This window comes from Osmia lignaria, chromosome 14 (assembly GCF_051020975.1).
Source record: "Osmia lignaria lignaria isolate PbOS001 chromosome 14, iyOsmLign1, whole genome shotgun sequence".
Classification (NCBI taxonomy): domain Eukaryota; kingdom Metazoa; phylum Arthropoda; class Insecta; order Hymenoptera; family Megachilidae; genus Osmia; species Osmia lignaria.
This window is the reverse complement of record NC_135045.1, coordinates 6,019,275-6,034,720: the sequence shown is the minus strand read 5'-3', so window position 1 is coordinate 6,034,720 and position 15,446 is coordinate 6,019,275. Positions and strand designations below refer to the sequence as shown.

At 38.7% G+C, this 15,446-nt stretch overlaps 1 protein-coding gene across 1 annotated transcript; it reads right to left on the bottom strand.

Annotated features, from left to right (window-relative positions):
• Positions 1–3,243: 3,243 nt before the first annotated feature.
• Positions 3,244–13,167, bottom strand: LOC117605672 (uncharacterized). Its single transcript, XM_076691994.1, has 4 exons — positions 13,028–13,167; positions 7,071–12,695; positions 6,183–6,848; positions 3,244–5,960 (listed from the first exon to the last, which is right to left on the bottom strand). The coding sequence occupies exons 1-4, from the start codon at positions 13,032–13,034 to the stop codon at positions 3,724–3,726; spliced, it is 8,535 nt and encodes a 2,844-aa protein (XP_076548109.1). The 5' UTR covers positions 13,035–13,167; the 3' UTR covers positions 3,244–3,723.
• Positions 13,168–15,446: the final 2,279 nt, after the last annotated feature.

Sequence of the window (15,446 nt, the reverse complement as noted above, 5' to 3'; positions counted from 1 at the left end):
TATACGACAAGAAAAGTAATAGGTAGAAAAGAGACGCTAGTCTTCTTGTGAAACGTGAGATTCTCGCGGATTTCCAGTAAGTACTATACATATATGTGAGATAAATTAATCTTTACACGAGTCTGGAAATTCTCAGGCTGTTTAATGAACTCGAGCTTCCAGAGATTGGTTCTAATTGCCATCCGACGAATGTTAATTACAGGTATAGATTATACTAATTAAACAAGGAATGCAATGATTGTGTCGTATAACTGCAATTTCAAGATATCATTGTTTAAAGGTAAAACGAAAATAAAATTTCGAATGTTTTGTTCTTGTAATATTTATAAGTTACAATTTTTGATGTAATACAAACAGCTTTTTTGATCATTCTTGAATGATCTTAATATATTTAATGATTAAAATTTCGAAAGCGAAATGATTTACGAGCACCATTATAGAATAATTAATACAAGAATAAACAATATAATAATTCAACAATAACACAATAAGAATCATTGAAATCAATTTTACGCAAAATTATTTTGTATGAGAAAGTGCTTAATTTGTTCTTCCCTTCTGATTAGTTTTCACATTTCTAGTACAATTATTGTCAGTTTTTCCCTAAATATTGCACTGATAAGAGCTATCAATGTTTCGTTTCATTTCGAGTACAATCCACAAACTGTTTCTTGTTTCCTATTAAGAAAATATAATCTTCTTGAATATTAATATTTTTGAAAAGTTTTCTTGGATCCTAAAATATACACAGAAAATAATATACTTTTTTTAGCGCACATTGCATATTTTAGCGTACTTTGCTTACCAAACGATAAGAATAGATAAAGGTTTATGAATGTTATAACGAAAGAATATAATAAGAAGTGGGAAAAAATCTACGTCAGCATATTAGTATTGCACAGTTACACAAGATGTGCGTAAATATGATGTTAGGTATACAATTTTGTCTTCAAACGTGACAGAAACGTTGTATTTGATTTTTTTTGTAATTTTTCGGCAAGTGCTTAGGAACAGGCAGCTTCAGTCAGTTTGCTTTAAAGAATTTAACAGGAACTACTACCACATTTGAACACTGGCAATCCGAGTATTATTGTATTAACTCACATCCTACTTAGGTGAATTTGAAAAGTTACCGGTCATTAAACTTCTATTGCGAATAAGTCAGACAAATTTCTAATACAAAAATTAAATTACATGAAATAATTAGTAAATGAATTCTTTAAATTAGATTGCTTTTTTTAGTGGGATTTTTAATTAATCAAATTGTCATGGAAATTATGAACGTTTATTTTAATTAACATTCTTTGACAAAAATACTGTTATAATACATAGTATTTGCTTCTTTTTTATACTTCTTTAGTTATATAGAAGATTTGAATTTAACCATCCAAACATGAATACGTGGTACTGTATTTATCGCCATCAAATGCGGTATGTAATAGTATTTATAAACTATTTAACTTAAAAATATAAATATAATACTTTGATGATTATGAAGTTTAACTGTAACTCTATTTTGTAAAAATGTGATCACCACGTGATTCACTTCAAACGGAACACTCTGTACATATGGGAAGTTTCATCTATTAATTTGTACCAATTAAGTTTTAGTTAACTCCTTCGCTAGATGAATGAAACAAACGAAAATATTATTATATTAATTAGTATTTAAATAACATTAAATGATTTTTAATATAATATTATACTGACATAAGGTTAATATCACGTTATATAAATATTACAAATAATAATAATAATATTAATGATGTTATTAATATGAATATTAATATTACTGAATGTGTTGAAATGGTGGTATAAACTTTAACTTTTGTAATTCTTAAGTCTTATGTGAATCTCATATTTTGCATATTGTAGTAGATTTTTTGTTTGCAACCTATAATATTTATATATTTATTTGTCTACAGCTGCTGATTGATTGCAATTAATTCTTTAATAGAAGACGTACTTTTGAGATCCATCTAAAGATAGTAATCTAGCAGACTGTTATGCTGTAAATCCATCAAACGCAACGAAACAATATTTGCATTAAGTATGATGGAGTTAGAGACAAAGAAGGTATTAAAACCTACTAATGCATCGTCATTACTTCTAGAACCTATGTTATCATGGGTTGTAGCTATTATTCTATTTATAAAATACAACGGAATAGCTAATCGACTTGTTTCTTTAATTAACGTTTGTTTATCAACAAACTTGGTATAATTAAGATATTTGCGTAACAGTAGACACAATTGAATTATTATACGCGGTATGGTGGCTTATTGTTCATACATACGTAATTTTAGAAATGATATTTTAATTGGGATTAATGGTGGCACATCTGCATTGCAATTACGCTTAAGCACTAATACCTGGACTTTTGCGTTCGACTTCTTATTTGAAGAATGTTTGTAACTTTTTAAGTCTAAAATATAAATACTGTATGTATACTTGATGTCACGAGAGTCCATAACTGCGAAAAGACCAGTTTTCGTTCTTTTCTGCGCATTGTCGTTCTGATTGGCGATACTTCCAGCGGAAGTGGAAAGCGATTGGCGGATCGCTTTCCCCCACCATCGCTGCGTTCCCCCGCCATCGTCCAACCTGCGCGCTTAGTTATGGACTCTCGTGACATCAAGTATAGATGTTATATTTATGAAATAATCAAAGTATTATAGTTAATCAATGCATAAATGGATAATCCACGTATTGTTTCTACGAATTAGAAATTTATGTGGAAATCATACTATGAAAGATAAACATGTATGAATATAAATTATGATCATCCCTTGTATATGGAAATCAATTAAACGTTTGTCCAATGTGTTATTCATAAAGTTGATTCATAAAATATGAATAGGAAGTGTCGATTTTAAGGTAAATAAGAGGAAATAATAAGTATAATGGAAATTCTTGTTAAATACTTTGCTATCTAACCTTTTTTATTATTCAATCTTCTACAGCAATAATGGCATTTGCATGACTTTAGAGTAAAACTATTAGTATTTCCAGTCATAGAAATTTTAATGATAACCAGAATTATAAGAACATTTTCTGCGCTGCAATGTGTGCAAATCAGTATGACCACAAATTTATGGTCACAAAAATTCCTCCTACCACCATATCCACGAATCGAAAATTATACACCTCAACAACATTAAAAGTAATTTAATAAAATCACTAATGATAAGCTCCCTTTCCAATTGTGCTATTTTCTCCAATTGCGGTTCCTGCGCTTTCTAAATGTCTCTGCCAGTAAAACCAACTGCAGTTTCACTAGTTAACCCTGAATGACTTGATGATTTGTCAGTATTTGTCTCTTCAGTTTCACTGGCGGTTATCAAATATGGTCCATTGCTACTAGCGAGTCATTGATTGAACTTCTACCGTACCTTCAAATCTGCCTGAAGTAGTAGACCTTCTAATTCAAGTGACGCTATCGGTACCTTCTTTAGTAGATCTAGATGAAGCTGTCAAGCTGACCCTGACATACTTGTTGATCTTCCTCCCCTGTTGTGGCAGTTCCTTCAGTGGAGGTTTCAGCACTGTTCCAAGTGGTGGGTGTTTCGCTCGAGATGGTGTTATTTTATCTTGAATACTAGTTTCAGATGACGTCTGTTCACTTGGTCCTGAACTACTTGTTGATCTTCCTGCACTTGTATGCCCTATGCCCTATCCACTAATTGTTACTAATGATGGTTTACTGCTACTGATTACATTTTCTCAGTGCCCCACTGCGGTGACAGTTCCTACAATTGTAGTATCAGCACCGCTCCAAGTGATGGGTGTTCCGCTCGAAATGGTGTTAATTCTGTCATAAATAATTGTTCCGGATGACGTTTGTTCAGTTGGCTCACTTGTCGGTCTATCTGTAGCTGTATGCACAATCGTTTCAATAATTGTTCCTAATGATGGCTTACTGTTACTGATTATAGTCTCTCCGTGTTTCGCGGCTGTGACAGTTCCGTCAGTTGTAGTATTAGCACTGCTCCAAATGGTGGGGGTACTGCTCGAAATGGTGTTAATTCTGTCATAAATAGTCGATTCGGGTGACGTTTGCTCAGTTGGTTTTGAACGACTTGTCGGTCTTTCTGTACTTGTATGCCCAATCGTTTCAACAATTTTTACTGATGACGACTTACTGCCACTGATTATAGCCTCTCTCTGCCACGCTGTTTTGGCAGTACCTTCACTTATGGTATCAGCTTTGATCCAAGGAGTAGGTCTTTCCCACGACAGGGTGCTTACTTTTCCTTGAATAATATTTCCAGATAACATGTGTTCAGTTGGACGTGGTCCACTGGTTAATCCGCCTGTACTTGAATGCCCTGCCGTTTTAACAGTCGTTCCTAATGATGGCTTATTGTCACTGATTATAACCTCTTCTTCCCTCGCTACTGCGGCAGGTGTTTTAGTTGTAGTATTTGCACGGTTCCAAGTGACTGGTCTTTCCCTCGACAGGGAGCTTACTCTCTCCTGAATAATATTTGCAGCTGACATGGGTTCACTTGGTCCTGGATGATTGGTTGATCCGTCAGTACTTGTATGCCCTATCGTTTTAGCAGTTGGTAGTAATGATGGCTCATTGTTACTGATTATAACCTCTTCTTCCCTCGCTACTGCGGCAGGTGTTTTAGTTGTAGTATGTGCACTGCTCCAAGTGACTGGTCTTTCCCTCGACAGGGAGCTTACTCCCTCGTGAATAATATTTCCAGCTGACGTGTGTTCATTTGGTCCTGGATGGTTGGTTGATCCGTCAGTACTTGTATGCCCTATCGTTTTAGCAGTTGGTAGTAATGATGGCTTATTGTCACTGATTATAACTTCTTCTTCCCTCGCTACTATGGCAGGTCTTTTAGTTGTAGTATGAGCATTGTTCCAAGCGACAGGTCTTTCCCTAGCCTGGGAGCTTACGCTCTCCTGAATAATATTTCCAGCTGACGTGTGTTCATTTGTTCCTGGATGATTGGTTGATCCGTCAGTACTTGTATGCCCTATCGTTTTAGCAGTTGGTAGTAATGATGGCTTATTGTCACTGATTATAACCTCTTCTTCCCTCGCTACTGTGGCAGGTCTTTTAGTTGTAGTATGAGCACTGCTCCAGGCGACAGGTCTTTCCCTAGCCTGGGAGCTTCCGCTCTCCTGAATAATATTTCCAGCTGACGTGGGTTCACTTGGTCCTGGATGATTGGGTGATCCGCCTGTACTTGTATGCCCTATCGTTTTAGCAGTTGTTCCTAATGATGGCTCATTGTCACTGATTATAACCTCTTCTTCCCTCGCTACTGCGGCAGGTCTTTTACTTGTAGTATGAGCACTGCTCCAAGCGACAGGTCTGTCCCTGGGCAGGGAGCTTACTCTCTCCTGAATAATATTTGCAGCTGACGTGTGTTCACTTGGTCCTGGATAATTGGTTGATGCGTCAGTACTTGTATGCCCTATCGTTTTAGCAGTTGGTAGTAATGGTGGCTTATTGTCACTGATTATAACCTCTTCTTCCCTCGCTACTGCGGCAGGTGTTTTAGTAGTAGTATGTGCACTGCTCCAAGTGACTGATCTTTCCCTCGACAGGGAGCTTACTCTCTCCTCAATAATATTTGCAGCTGACGTGTGTTCATTTGGTCCTGGATGGTTGGTTGATCCGTCAGTACTTGTATGCCCTATCGTTTTAGCAGTTGGTAGTAATGATGGCTTATTGTCACTGATTATAACCTCTTCTTCCCTCGCTACTATGGCAGGTCTTTTTGTTGTAGTATGAGCACTGTTCCAAGCGACAGGACTTTCCGTAGCCTGGGCGCTTACGCTCTCCTGAATAATATTTCCAGCTGACGTGTGTTCCCTTGGTCCTGGATCATTGGTTGATCCGTCAGTACTTGTATGCCCTATCGTTTTAGCAGTTGGTAGTAATGATGGCTTATTGTCACTGATTATAACCTCTTCTTCCCTCGCTACTGTGGCAGGTCTTATAGTTGTAGTATGAGCACTGTTCCAAGCGACAGGTCTATCCCTAGCCTGGGAGCTCACGCTCACCTGAATAATATTTCCAGCTGACGTGTGTTCATTTGGTCCTGGATGATTGGTTGTTCCGTCAGTACTTGTATGTCCTATCGTTTTAGCAGTTGGTAGTAATGATGGCTTATTGTCACTGATTATAACCTCTTCTTCCCTCGCTATCGTGGCAGGTCTTTTAGTTGTAGTATGAGCACTGCTCCAAGCGACAGGTCTGTCCCTGGGCTGGGAGCTTACCCTCTCCTGAATAATATTTGCAGCTGACGTGTGTTCACTTGGTCCTGGATGATTGGTTGATCCGCCAGTACTTGTATGCCCTATCGTTTTAGCAGTTGGTAGTAATGATGGCTTATTGTCACTGATTATAACCTCTTCTTCCCTCGCTACTGTGGCAGGTCTTATAGTTGTAGTATGAGCACTGTTCCAAGCGACAGGTCTTTCCCTGGCCTGGGAGCTCACGCTCTCCTGAATAATATTTCCAGCTGACGTGTGTTCATTTGGTCCTGGATGATTGGTTGATCCGTCAGTACTTGTATGCCCTATCGTTTTAGCAGTTGGTAGTAATGATTGCTTATTGTCACTGATTATAACCCCTTCTTCCCTCGCTACTATGGCAGGTCTTTTAGTTGTAGTATGAGCACTGTTCCAAGCGACAGGTCTTTCCGTAGCCTGGGAGCTTACGCTCTCCTGAATAATATTTCCAGCTGACGTGTGTTCATTTGGTCCTGGATGATTGGTTGATCCGTCAGTACTTGTATGCCCTATCGTTTTAGCAGTTCGTAGTAATGATGGCTTATTGTCACTGATTATAACCTCTTCTTCCCTCGCTACTGTGGCAGGTCTTTTAGTTGTAGTATGAGCACTGCTCCAGGCGACAGGTCTTTCCCTAGCCTGGGAGCTTACGCTCTCCTGAATAATATTTCCAGCTGACGTGGATTCACTTGGTCCTGGATGATTGGGTGATCCGCCTGTACTTGTATGCCCTATCGTTTTAGCATTTGTTCCTAATGATGGCTCATTGTCACTGATTATAACCTCTTCTTCGCTCGCTACTGCGGCAGGTGTTTTACTTGTAGTATGAGCACTGCTCCAAGCGACAGGTCTTTCCCTCGACAGGGGGCTAATTCTCTCCTGCATAATATTTGCAGCTGACGTGTGTTGACTTGGTCCTGGATGATTGGTTGATCCGTCAGTACTTGTATGCCCTATCGTTTTAGCAGTTGGTAGTAATGATGGCTTATTGTCACTGATTATAACCTCTTCTTCCCTCGCTACTGTGGCAGGTATTTTAGTTGTAGTATGAGCACTGTTCCAAGCGACAGGTCTTTCCCTAGCCTGGGAGCTTCCGCTCTCCTGAATAATATTTCCAGTTGACGTGGGTTCACTTGGTCCTGGATGATTGGGTGATCCGCCTGTACTTGTATGCCCTATCGTTTTAGCAGTTGTTCCTAATGATGGCTCATTGTCACTGATTATAACCTCTTCTTCGCTCGCTACTGCGGCAGGTCTTTTACTTGTAGTATGAGCACTGCTCCAAGCGACAGGTCCTTCCCTCGACAGGGGGCTTATTCTCTCCTGCATCATATTTGCAGCTGACGTGTGTTGACTTGGTCCTGGATGATTGGTTGATGCGTCAGTACTTGTATGCCCTATCGTTTTAGCAGTTGGTAGTAATGATGGCTTATTGTCACTGATTATAACCTCTTCTTCTCTCGCTACTGTGGCAGGTATTTTAGTTGTAGTATGAGCACTGTTCCAAGAGACAGGTCTTTCCCTAGCCTGAGAGCTTCCGCTCTCCTGAATAATATTTCCAGCTGACGTGGGTTCACTTGGTCCTAGATGATTGGGTGATCCGCCTGTACTTGTATGCCCTATCGTTTTAGCAGTTGTTCCTAATGGTGGCTCATTGTCACTGATTATAACCTCTTCTTCGCTCGCTACTGCGGCAGGTCTTTTACTTGTAGTATGAGCACTGCTCCAAGCGACAGGTCTTTCCCTCGACAGGGGGCTAATTCTCTCCTGCATAATATTTGCAGCTGACGTGTGTTGACTTGGTCCTGGATGATTGGTTGATCCGTCAGTACTTGTATGCCCTATCGTTTTAGCAGTTGGTAGTAATGATGGCTTATTGTCACTGATTATAACCTCTTCTTCCCTCGCTACTGTGGCAGGTATTTTAGTTGTAGTATGAGCACTGTTCCAAGCGACAGGTCTTTCCCTAGCCTGGGAGCTTCCGCTCTCCTGAATAATATTTCCAGTTGACGTGGGTTCACTTGGTCCTGGATGATTGGGTGATCCGCCTGTACTTGTATGCCCTATCGTTTTAGCAGTTGTTCCTAATGATGGCTCATTGTCACTGATTATAACCTCTTCTTCGCTCGCTACTGCGGCAGGTCTTTTACTTGTAGTATGAGCACTGCTCCAAGCGACAGGTCCTTCCCTCGACAGGGGGCTTATTCTCTCCTGCATCATATTTGCAGCTGACGTGTGTTGACTTGGTCCTGGATGATTGGTTGATGCGTCAGTACTTGTATGCCCTATCGTTTTAGCAGTTGGTAGTAATGATGGCTTATTGTCACTGATTATAACCTCTTCTTCTCTCGCTACTGTGGCAGGTATTTTAGTTGTAGTATGAGCACTGTTCCAAGAGACAGGTCTTTCCCTAGCCTGAGAGCTTCCGCTCTCCTGAATAATATTTCCAGCTGACGTGGGTTCACTTGGTCCTAGATGATTGGGTGATCCGCCTGTACTTGTATGCCCTATCGTTTTAGCAGTTGTTCCTAATGATGGCTCATTGTCACTGATTATAACCTCTTCTTCGCTCGCTACTGCGGCAGGTCTTTTACTTGTAGTATGAGCACTGCTCCAAGCGACAGGTCTTTCCCTCGACAGGGGGCTAATTCTCTCCTGCATAATATTTGCAGCTGACGTGTGTTGACTTGGTCCTGGATGATTGGTTGATCCGTCAGTACTTGTATGCCCTATCGTTTTAGCAGTTGGTAGTAATGATGGCTTATTGTCACTGATTATAACCTCTTCTTCCCTCGCTACTGTGGCAGGTATTTTAGTTGTAGTATGAGCACTGTTCCAAGCGACAGGTCTTTCCCTAGCCTGGGAGCTTCCGCTCTCCTGAATAATATTTCCAGTTGACGTGGGTTCACTTGGTCCTGGATGATTGGGTGATCCGCCTGTACTTGTATGCCCTATCGTTTTAGCAGTTGTTCCTAATGATGGCTCATTGTCACTGATTATAACCTCTTCTTCGCTCGCTACTGCGGCAGGTCTTTTACTTGTAGTATGAGCACTGCTCCAAGCGACAGGTCCTTCCCTCGACAGGGGGCTTATTCTCTCCTGCATCATATTTGCAGCTGACGTGTGTTGACTTGGTCCTGGATGATTGGTTGATGCGTCAGTACTTGTATGCCCTATCGTTTTAGCAGTTGGTAGTAATGATGGCTTATTGTCACTGATTATAACCTCTTCTTCTCTCGCTACTGTGGCAGGTATTTTAGTTGTAGTATGAGCACTGTTCCAAGAGACAGGTCTTTCCCTAGCCTGAGAGCTTCCGCTCTCCTGAATAATATTTCCAGCTGACGTGGGTTCACTTGGTCCTAGATGATTGGGTGATCCGCCTGTACTTGTATGCCCTATCGTTTTAGCAGTTGTTCCTAATGATGGCTCATTGTCACTGATTATAACCTCTTCTTCGCTCGCTACTGCGGCAGGTCTTTTACTTGTAGTATGAGCACTGCTCCAAGCGACAGGTCTTTCCCTCGACAGGGGGCTAATTCTCTCCTGCATAATATTTGCAGCTGACGTGTGTTGACTTGGTCCTGGATGATTGGTTGATCCGTCAGTACTTGTATGCCCTATCGTTTTAGCAGTTGGTAGTAATGATGGCTTATTGTCACTGATTATAACCTCTTCTTCCCTCGCTACTGTGGCAGGTATTTTAGTTGTAGTATGAGCACTGTTCCAAGCGACAGGTCTTTCCCTAGCCTGGGAGCTTCCGCTCTCCTGAATAATATTTCCAGTTGACGTGGGTTCACTTGGTCCTGGATGATTGGGTGATCCGCCTGTACTTGTATGCCCTATCGTTTTAGCAGTTGTTCCTAATGATGGCTCATTGTCACTGATTATAACCTCTTCTTCGCTCGCTACTGCGGCAGGTCTTTTACTTGTAGTATGAGCACTGCTCCAAGCGACAGGTCCTTCCCTCGACAGGGGGCTTATTCTCTCCTGCATCATATTTGCAGCTGACGTGTGTTGACTTGGTCCTGGATGATTGGTTGATGCGTCAGTACTTGTATGCCCTATCGTTTTAGCAGTTGGTAGTAATGATGGCTCATTGTCACTGATTATAACCTCTTCTTCGCTCGCTACTGCGGCAGGTCTTTTACTTGTAGTATGAGCACTACTCCATGCGGCAGGACTTTCCCTCGGCAGAGTGCTTATTCTTTCCTGAATAACATTTGCAGATGACGTGTGTTCAGTAGGTCCTGAACTATGGGTTGATCCGCGTATACTTGTTTGCCGTAACGTCGTAGCAGTTGTTAGTGATAATGGCTTGCTGCCATTGATTATAACCTTTTCTTTCCTCGGTACTGTGGCAGGTCCTTTAGTTGTATTATGCGCACTGCTCCAAGCGGCAGGTCTTTCCTTCGAGAGGGTGGTTATTCTTTCCTGAATAATATTTGCTCTTGGCGTGTGTTCACTTGGTCGGTTCACTATCGTGTTAACAGCTGTTACTAATGGTGGCTTACTACCACTGATTATAACCTCTTCTTTCCTCGCTACTGTGGCAGGTTTTTTAGTTGTAGTATGAGCGCTGTTCCAAGCGACAGGTCTTTCCTTCGACAGGGTGGTTATTCTTTCCTGAATAGTATTTGCTGTTGGCATGTGTTCACTTGGTCTATTCACTATCGTTTTAACAGTTGTTACTAATGGTGGCTTACTGCCACTGATTATAACCTCTTCTTTCCTCGCTACCGTGACAGGTCTTTTAGTTGTAGTATGAGCGCTGCTCCAAGCGACAGGTCTTTCCTTCGACAGGGTGGTTATTCTTTCCTGAATAATATTTGCTGTTGGCATGTGTTCACTTGGTCTGTTCACTATCGTTTTAACAGTTGTTACTAGTGGTGGTTTACTGCCACTGATTATAACCTCTTCTTTCCTCGCTACTGTGGCAGGTCTTTTAGTTGTAGTATGGGCGCTGCTCCAAGCGATTGGTCTTTCCTTCGACAGGGTGGTTATTCTTTCCTGAATAATATTTGATGTTGGCGTGTCTTCACTTGATCTGTTCACTATCGTTTTAACAGTTGTTACTAATGATGGCTTACTGTTACTAATTATAGTCTTTTTTTGACCTTCTATCGTGGCAGTTCCTGCATTTGTGGTTGGAGCACCGCTCCAAGTTTTTGGTCTTTCCCTGGACGGGGTTCTATTTTTGTTCTGAATAATGATTGTAGGTGACGGTTGTTCAGTGGGAACTGAGCTGGTTGTTAGTCTTTTTCTATGTGTTAGAGACGATGGCTTAGTGCTACTGCTTGTAGTTGTGATATGACCTTGTATTGTGTTGGTCGCTTCAGTTGTGGTTTCAACAGCACTTGAAATGGTGAATATTCTGCTTGTGGTGGTGTTCTCTGTTTCTTTACTAGTAGTTGTGGACGAAGGTGCCTTGATTGATCCCCGATGCCTTGTTGATTCTGTAGTACTTGTGTGATTTTTACTTTCTGTATCTGTTACTGGCGATGGATAATTGTCAGCATCAGCTTGTGTAGGAATTTTTGCAGTTGTTTCTGTGTCCTTGCTATTTTTTTCTACTGTTGTTGATGACTTATGTAGTGATGTTTTATTACACAGCCACAGTATTTCATCAGCTGGATTTAAACTTGGCCGAGGTAGTTTTGTTACAATTTTAAATATCTTGTTAATTGAGGCGTAAACATTTATGCATCTTTTCATTTGGGCACGACGAAGGGCGTAAGGAATATTTCGTTGGATGTTGCATTTACGCATTATCGCTTCTGCATCCAAATGATTCATGTGGCTTAATATATAATTTCTTATCTCCAACTTTTTCCTCCACGCCATATATCTAGCTTTATTATATTCATAGAGTCTTTTATAAAAGAATTGTAATGGCGAGAGGGATTGACATGACTCTATTCTGTGGTATTTGAGCATTTGTATTATATGTATTCTTTCTTTGACTCTTGGTATTAGTTTTTTTAAAAGGCGTTTGAATTGTTCCTCGAAATTTTCAAGTAAGTTTAGTGTTGCTTTATGCCCTATCGCATGATCTCCTTTTTTTTGTCGCCTTGAATCATATTTCTCATGTTTGCTGTTTGATTGTTTGTGTAAACGTGATTTTGAGGACCTGATTTCATCTGTTGAACTTGATGACTCACAATTAGAAGAATCTTTCGTACTGGAGGAGTCGCAATCGCTATCAGAAGAATCTGGCTTGCGTTTCCATGCTGGCAAATTCGAAATATTTGGAGGTTTTCTTCTTTCACTTTCTTCACTGTCTTTTTCATCAAGTTTTTCATACAATTTGCGGATTTTCTCAACTGCTGCTTCCCTCTTCAAAGTGTGCTTTTTTTCTAGCTTTGTCATCCGTCCCTCATGTTTATTATGGGCGTCAAACGTGTGAACAAGTAAGACGAGCAAAAGTATAGTGACACCTATTAACAACAAGGAAATGTTATAATTTTACAATATTATAAATATTCGGACACTGGTGACATTTATCAACAATGGATAAATGTCCAAATTTACTAAGGTGGAAGTAAGCTGACTTTGAAGTGATTTTTTAATAAAAATTTTGGTTTTTAAAATTTTAAACTCATTGATCTAACTCATTATATTTAAAGTGTCTTTGATTTAATATTAAGCACACAAATAAATATCCAAAATAACACGAAATTTTGTAATATCTCGCGAACAACACAATATTTTCCGTTGTTATCTATTATATGTTACACTTATAGAACAATACGTGTTTATTCGAAGTTACCTTTCATTGTACGAAACTTTCATGAAACACACTTGTACACGTTTATCAATTGCACGTCGTCACTTCTACTGGTGGATTTATTTCTTCCTGGTCCTTTTATATTCTAGTTGTCTCCTGATAAATGTTCCATGTCAAGTCATCTGATAAAATTTATGGGTATTATTGTAATGATTCATCTTGTATCTGGCGACGTACCTTCGTAAATAAGTCATCCAAATTTTTGAACACTTAGATTGCAGCTACTGTGTTTCGATACGTATGTAACTGGTATAGAGATGTGTTTGAATGGTATGACGTTGATCATAATTTGATATGTTGTATTTGCCATTCAAATAATTTGATGTTGTAAGATATAGTTTTTAATGCGTGAGTACATCATTCAAGTTCTTGGAATCATTGTTACAATGCTATTTATTATCAGTTGAGAGTATTTTTATCTCATTCAATTGAATAGTTAATATATTTATGAACTGAATGTTTTAGTAACTGTTACACTTTATACAAATTATTTTATTTTAATATAATGTTATTAATGAAATAGTAGTATATGATAATTCAAAGATATATTTATGAACATTATGTTTATCTTTTATAAAATATGTAACTTGTCAATTTCATACAGCAGGTTGCAGTGTTGTGGCCATCAAGTTCCGTTTCGTCAATTATTTTAGTAATTAAAAATACAAAAACATTAAATCTGATGGACAATCAATGTTTTCAGTAATTATGACAACAATAGATAAAGTAACAAAAATAGATAAAGTAGTTTTGTCAACTTTCATATAAGATGCACAATAATTAACCAACTAATTAACTAACTTCTGATCATTAATTTCAATATTAGTTTCAGAACTTCAAATACTTTGGACATCGTTCAAACTCAATACGAACGAGCTGTGTTTCATATGAAAGGACGAGCAATCTAAAGTTACAGAAATCGAAAGTGACTAAGAAGGAAACGGACAAACAGTGAAAGCGAACGTGATCCTGACCTAGGACACTCCAGTTTCCTCGGAGAGATCTGTTCGGTGCGCCAGGTTAATAGAAATCTCGATCGGGTCGGGTCAGGATGACGGCACAGCCAGCGAAAGTGAAAACGAAACGAAACTCTCAAGTCGGTCGTGGGCGCCAGATGTAGGTGAGAGAAATTGAGGTCGGTAAAAGTGGGATAGTAGAACCGTGCCCTATATCTCTGTCCCGGTACTTTCGTTCTCGATTCGTGATACACAGGACACGTTCACTTTCGTACGAATTTACAAATTTTCATACGGTTCAATGAGCTCGAGCAGTTAAATACAGTCCACACGCATGTTGGAAGCAATATGGGGATCTTTGGTAGATCTATGATGAATACAGTGATCTATAGTGATCTATATGTAAAAAATGTTTAAAAAGAAATATAGACTTTTGTTTATTGTCATTTTTACTGTTTCTGTATTACATGTCTCTTTTTTAATTAATTTTCAAATGTCCAGTATAACGAAAATTACCCCAAACGTCCTCCAGCCTTTCTCCAAATATTACACCGATAAGACCTATCAATGATCCATTTATTTTCAGATAAATTTGTTATCTAACGACTTTCAAAAATTTCCCTTCATATTTGATTTATATTTCCTTGTTTTTTTGTTAATTTCCCCTTTCTGTAATATTATGAAGTTTAAGCAACTTTAAAACTGTTACTGATTTATCAACAAAAAAAGGGGTAAAAAGTGGATGTATTATAGTCTTATGGTATTATTAAGCATTCTTTTTAACCCAAACACGTTTTTTTAGATACTTGATACGGGATATCAGTATAAAGGCAGACAGGCAGAAAATTTATAGAGAATAATCTTCTACAAGAAAGAATGTAAGTTTTACTTTATCTTATCTAATAACTTTAACTCATGCTAGTATTATCATCTTCTTTTTTCAAAAAATTATTTATCTTCCTCATTATGTTTTGTAATTTATACAGAATTTATACAAATATGATTAATTTGATTGCAAGTTTATTTATACATAATTTAATTTGAAATCTTATAGCGATATTACTGTACTTCTGGTTTTATTTCTGTTAGAATCTTAATCGCTCATTAGGAATAATTAAAACAGAAAATATTACAATCGAAGTAAAATGATATTGACACTAATAAAGTAGAAATAGAATTATGTTAACATTCGAGAATAGAACATACAATCAGTATTTTATTCCTTTTTCCGCGCGTGTTACGAGCACGCAGTGGTCATAGAAATTAAACCGTTTAAACTCATTTCCGGCATACTATTCTTTTCTGTGACTCTGTGAAATGAGCCATAATATCTCTATAATTTCTTTCTTCATGGTTCCTTTAATCTTCGCGTTTCTAGATGCTTCTTTCGCGCAAATTGGCTCAACGAGACTATTAAACAACCTCAAACCTTTCTCACTAAAGGT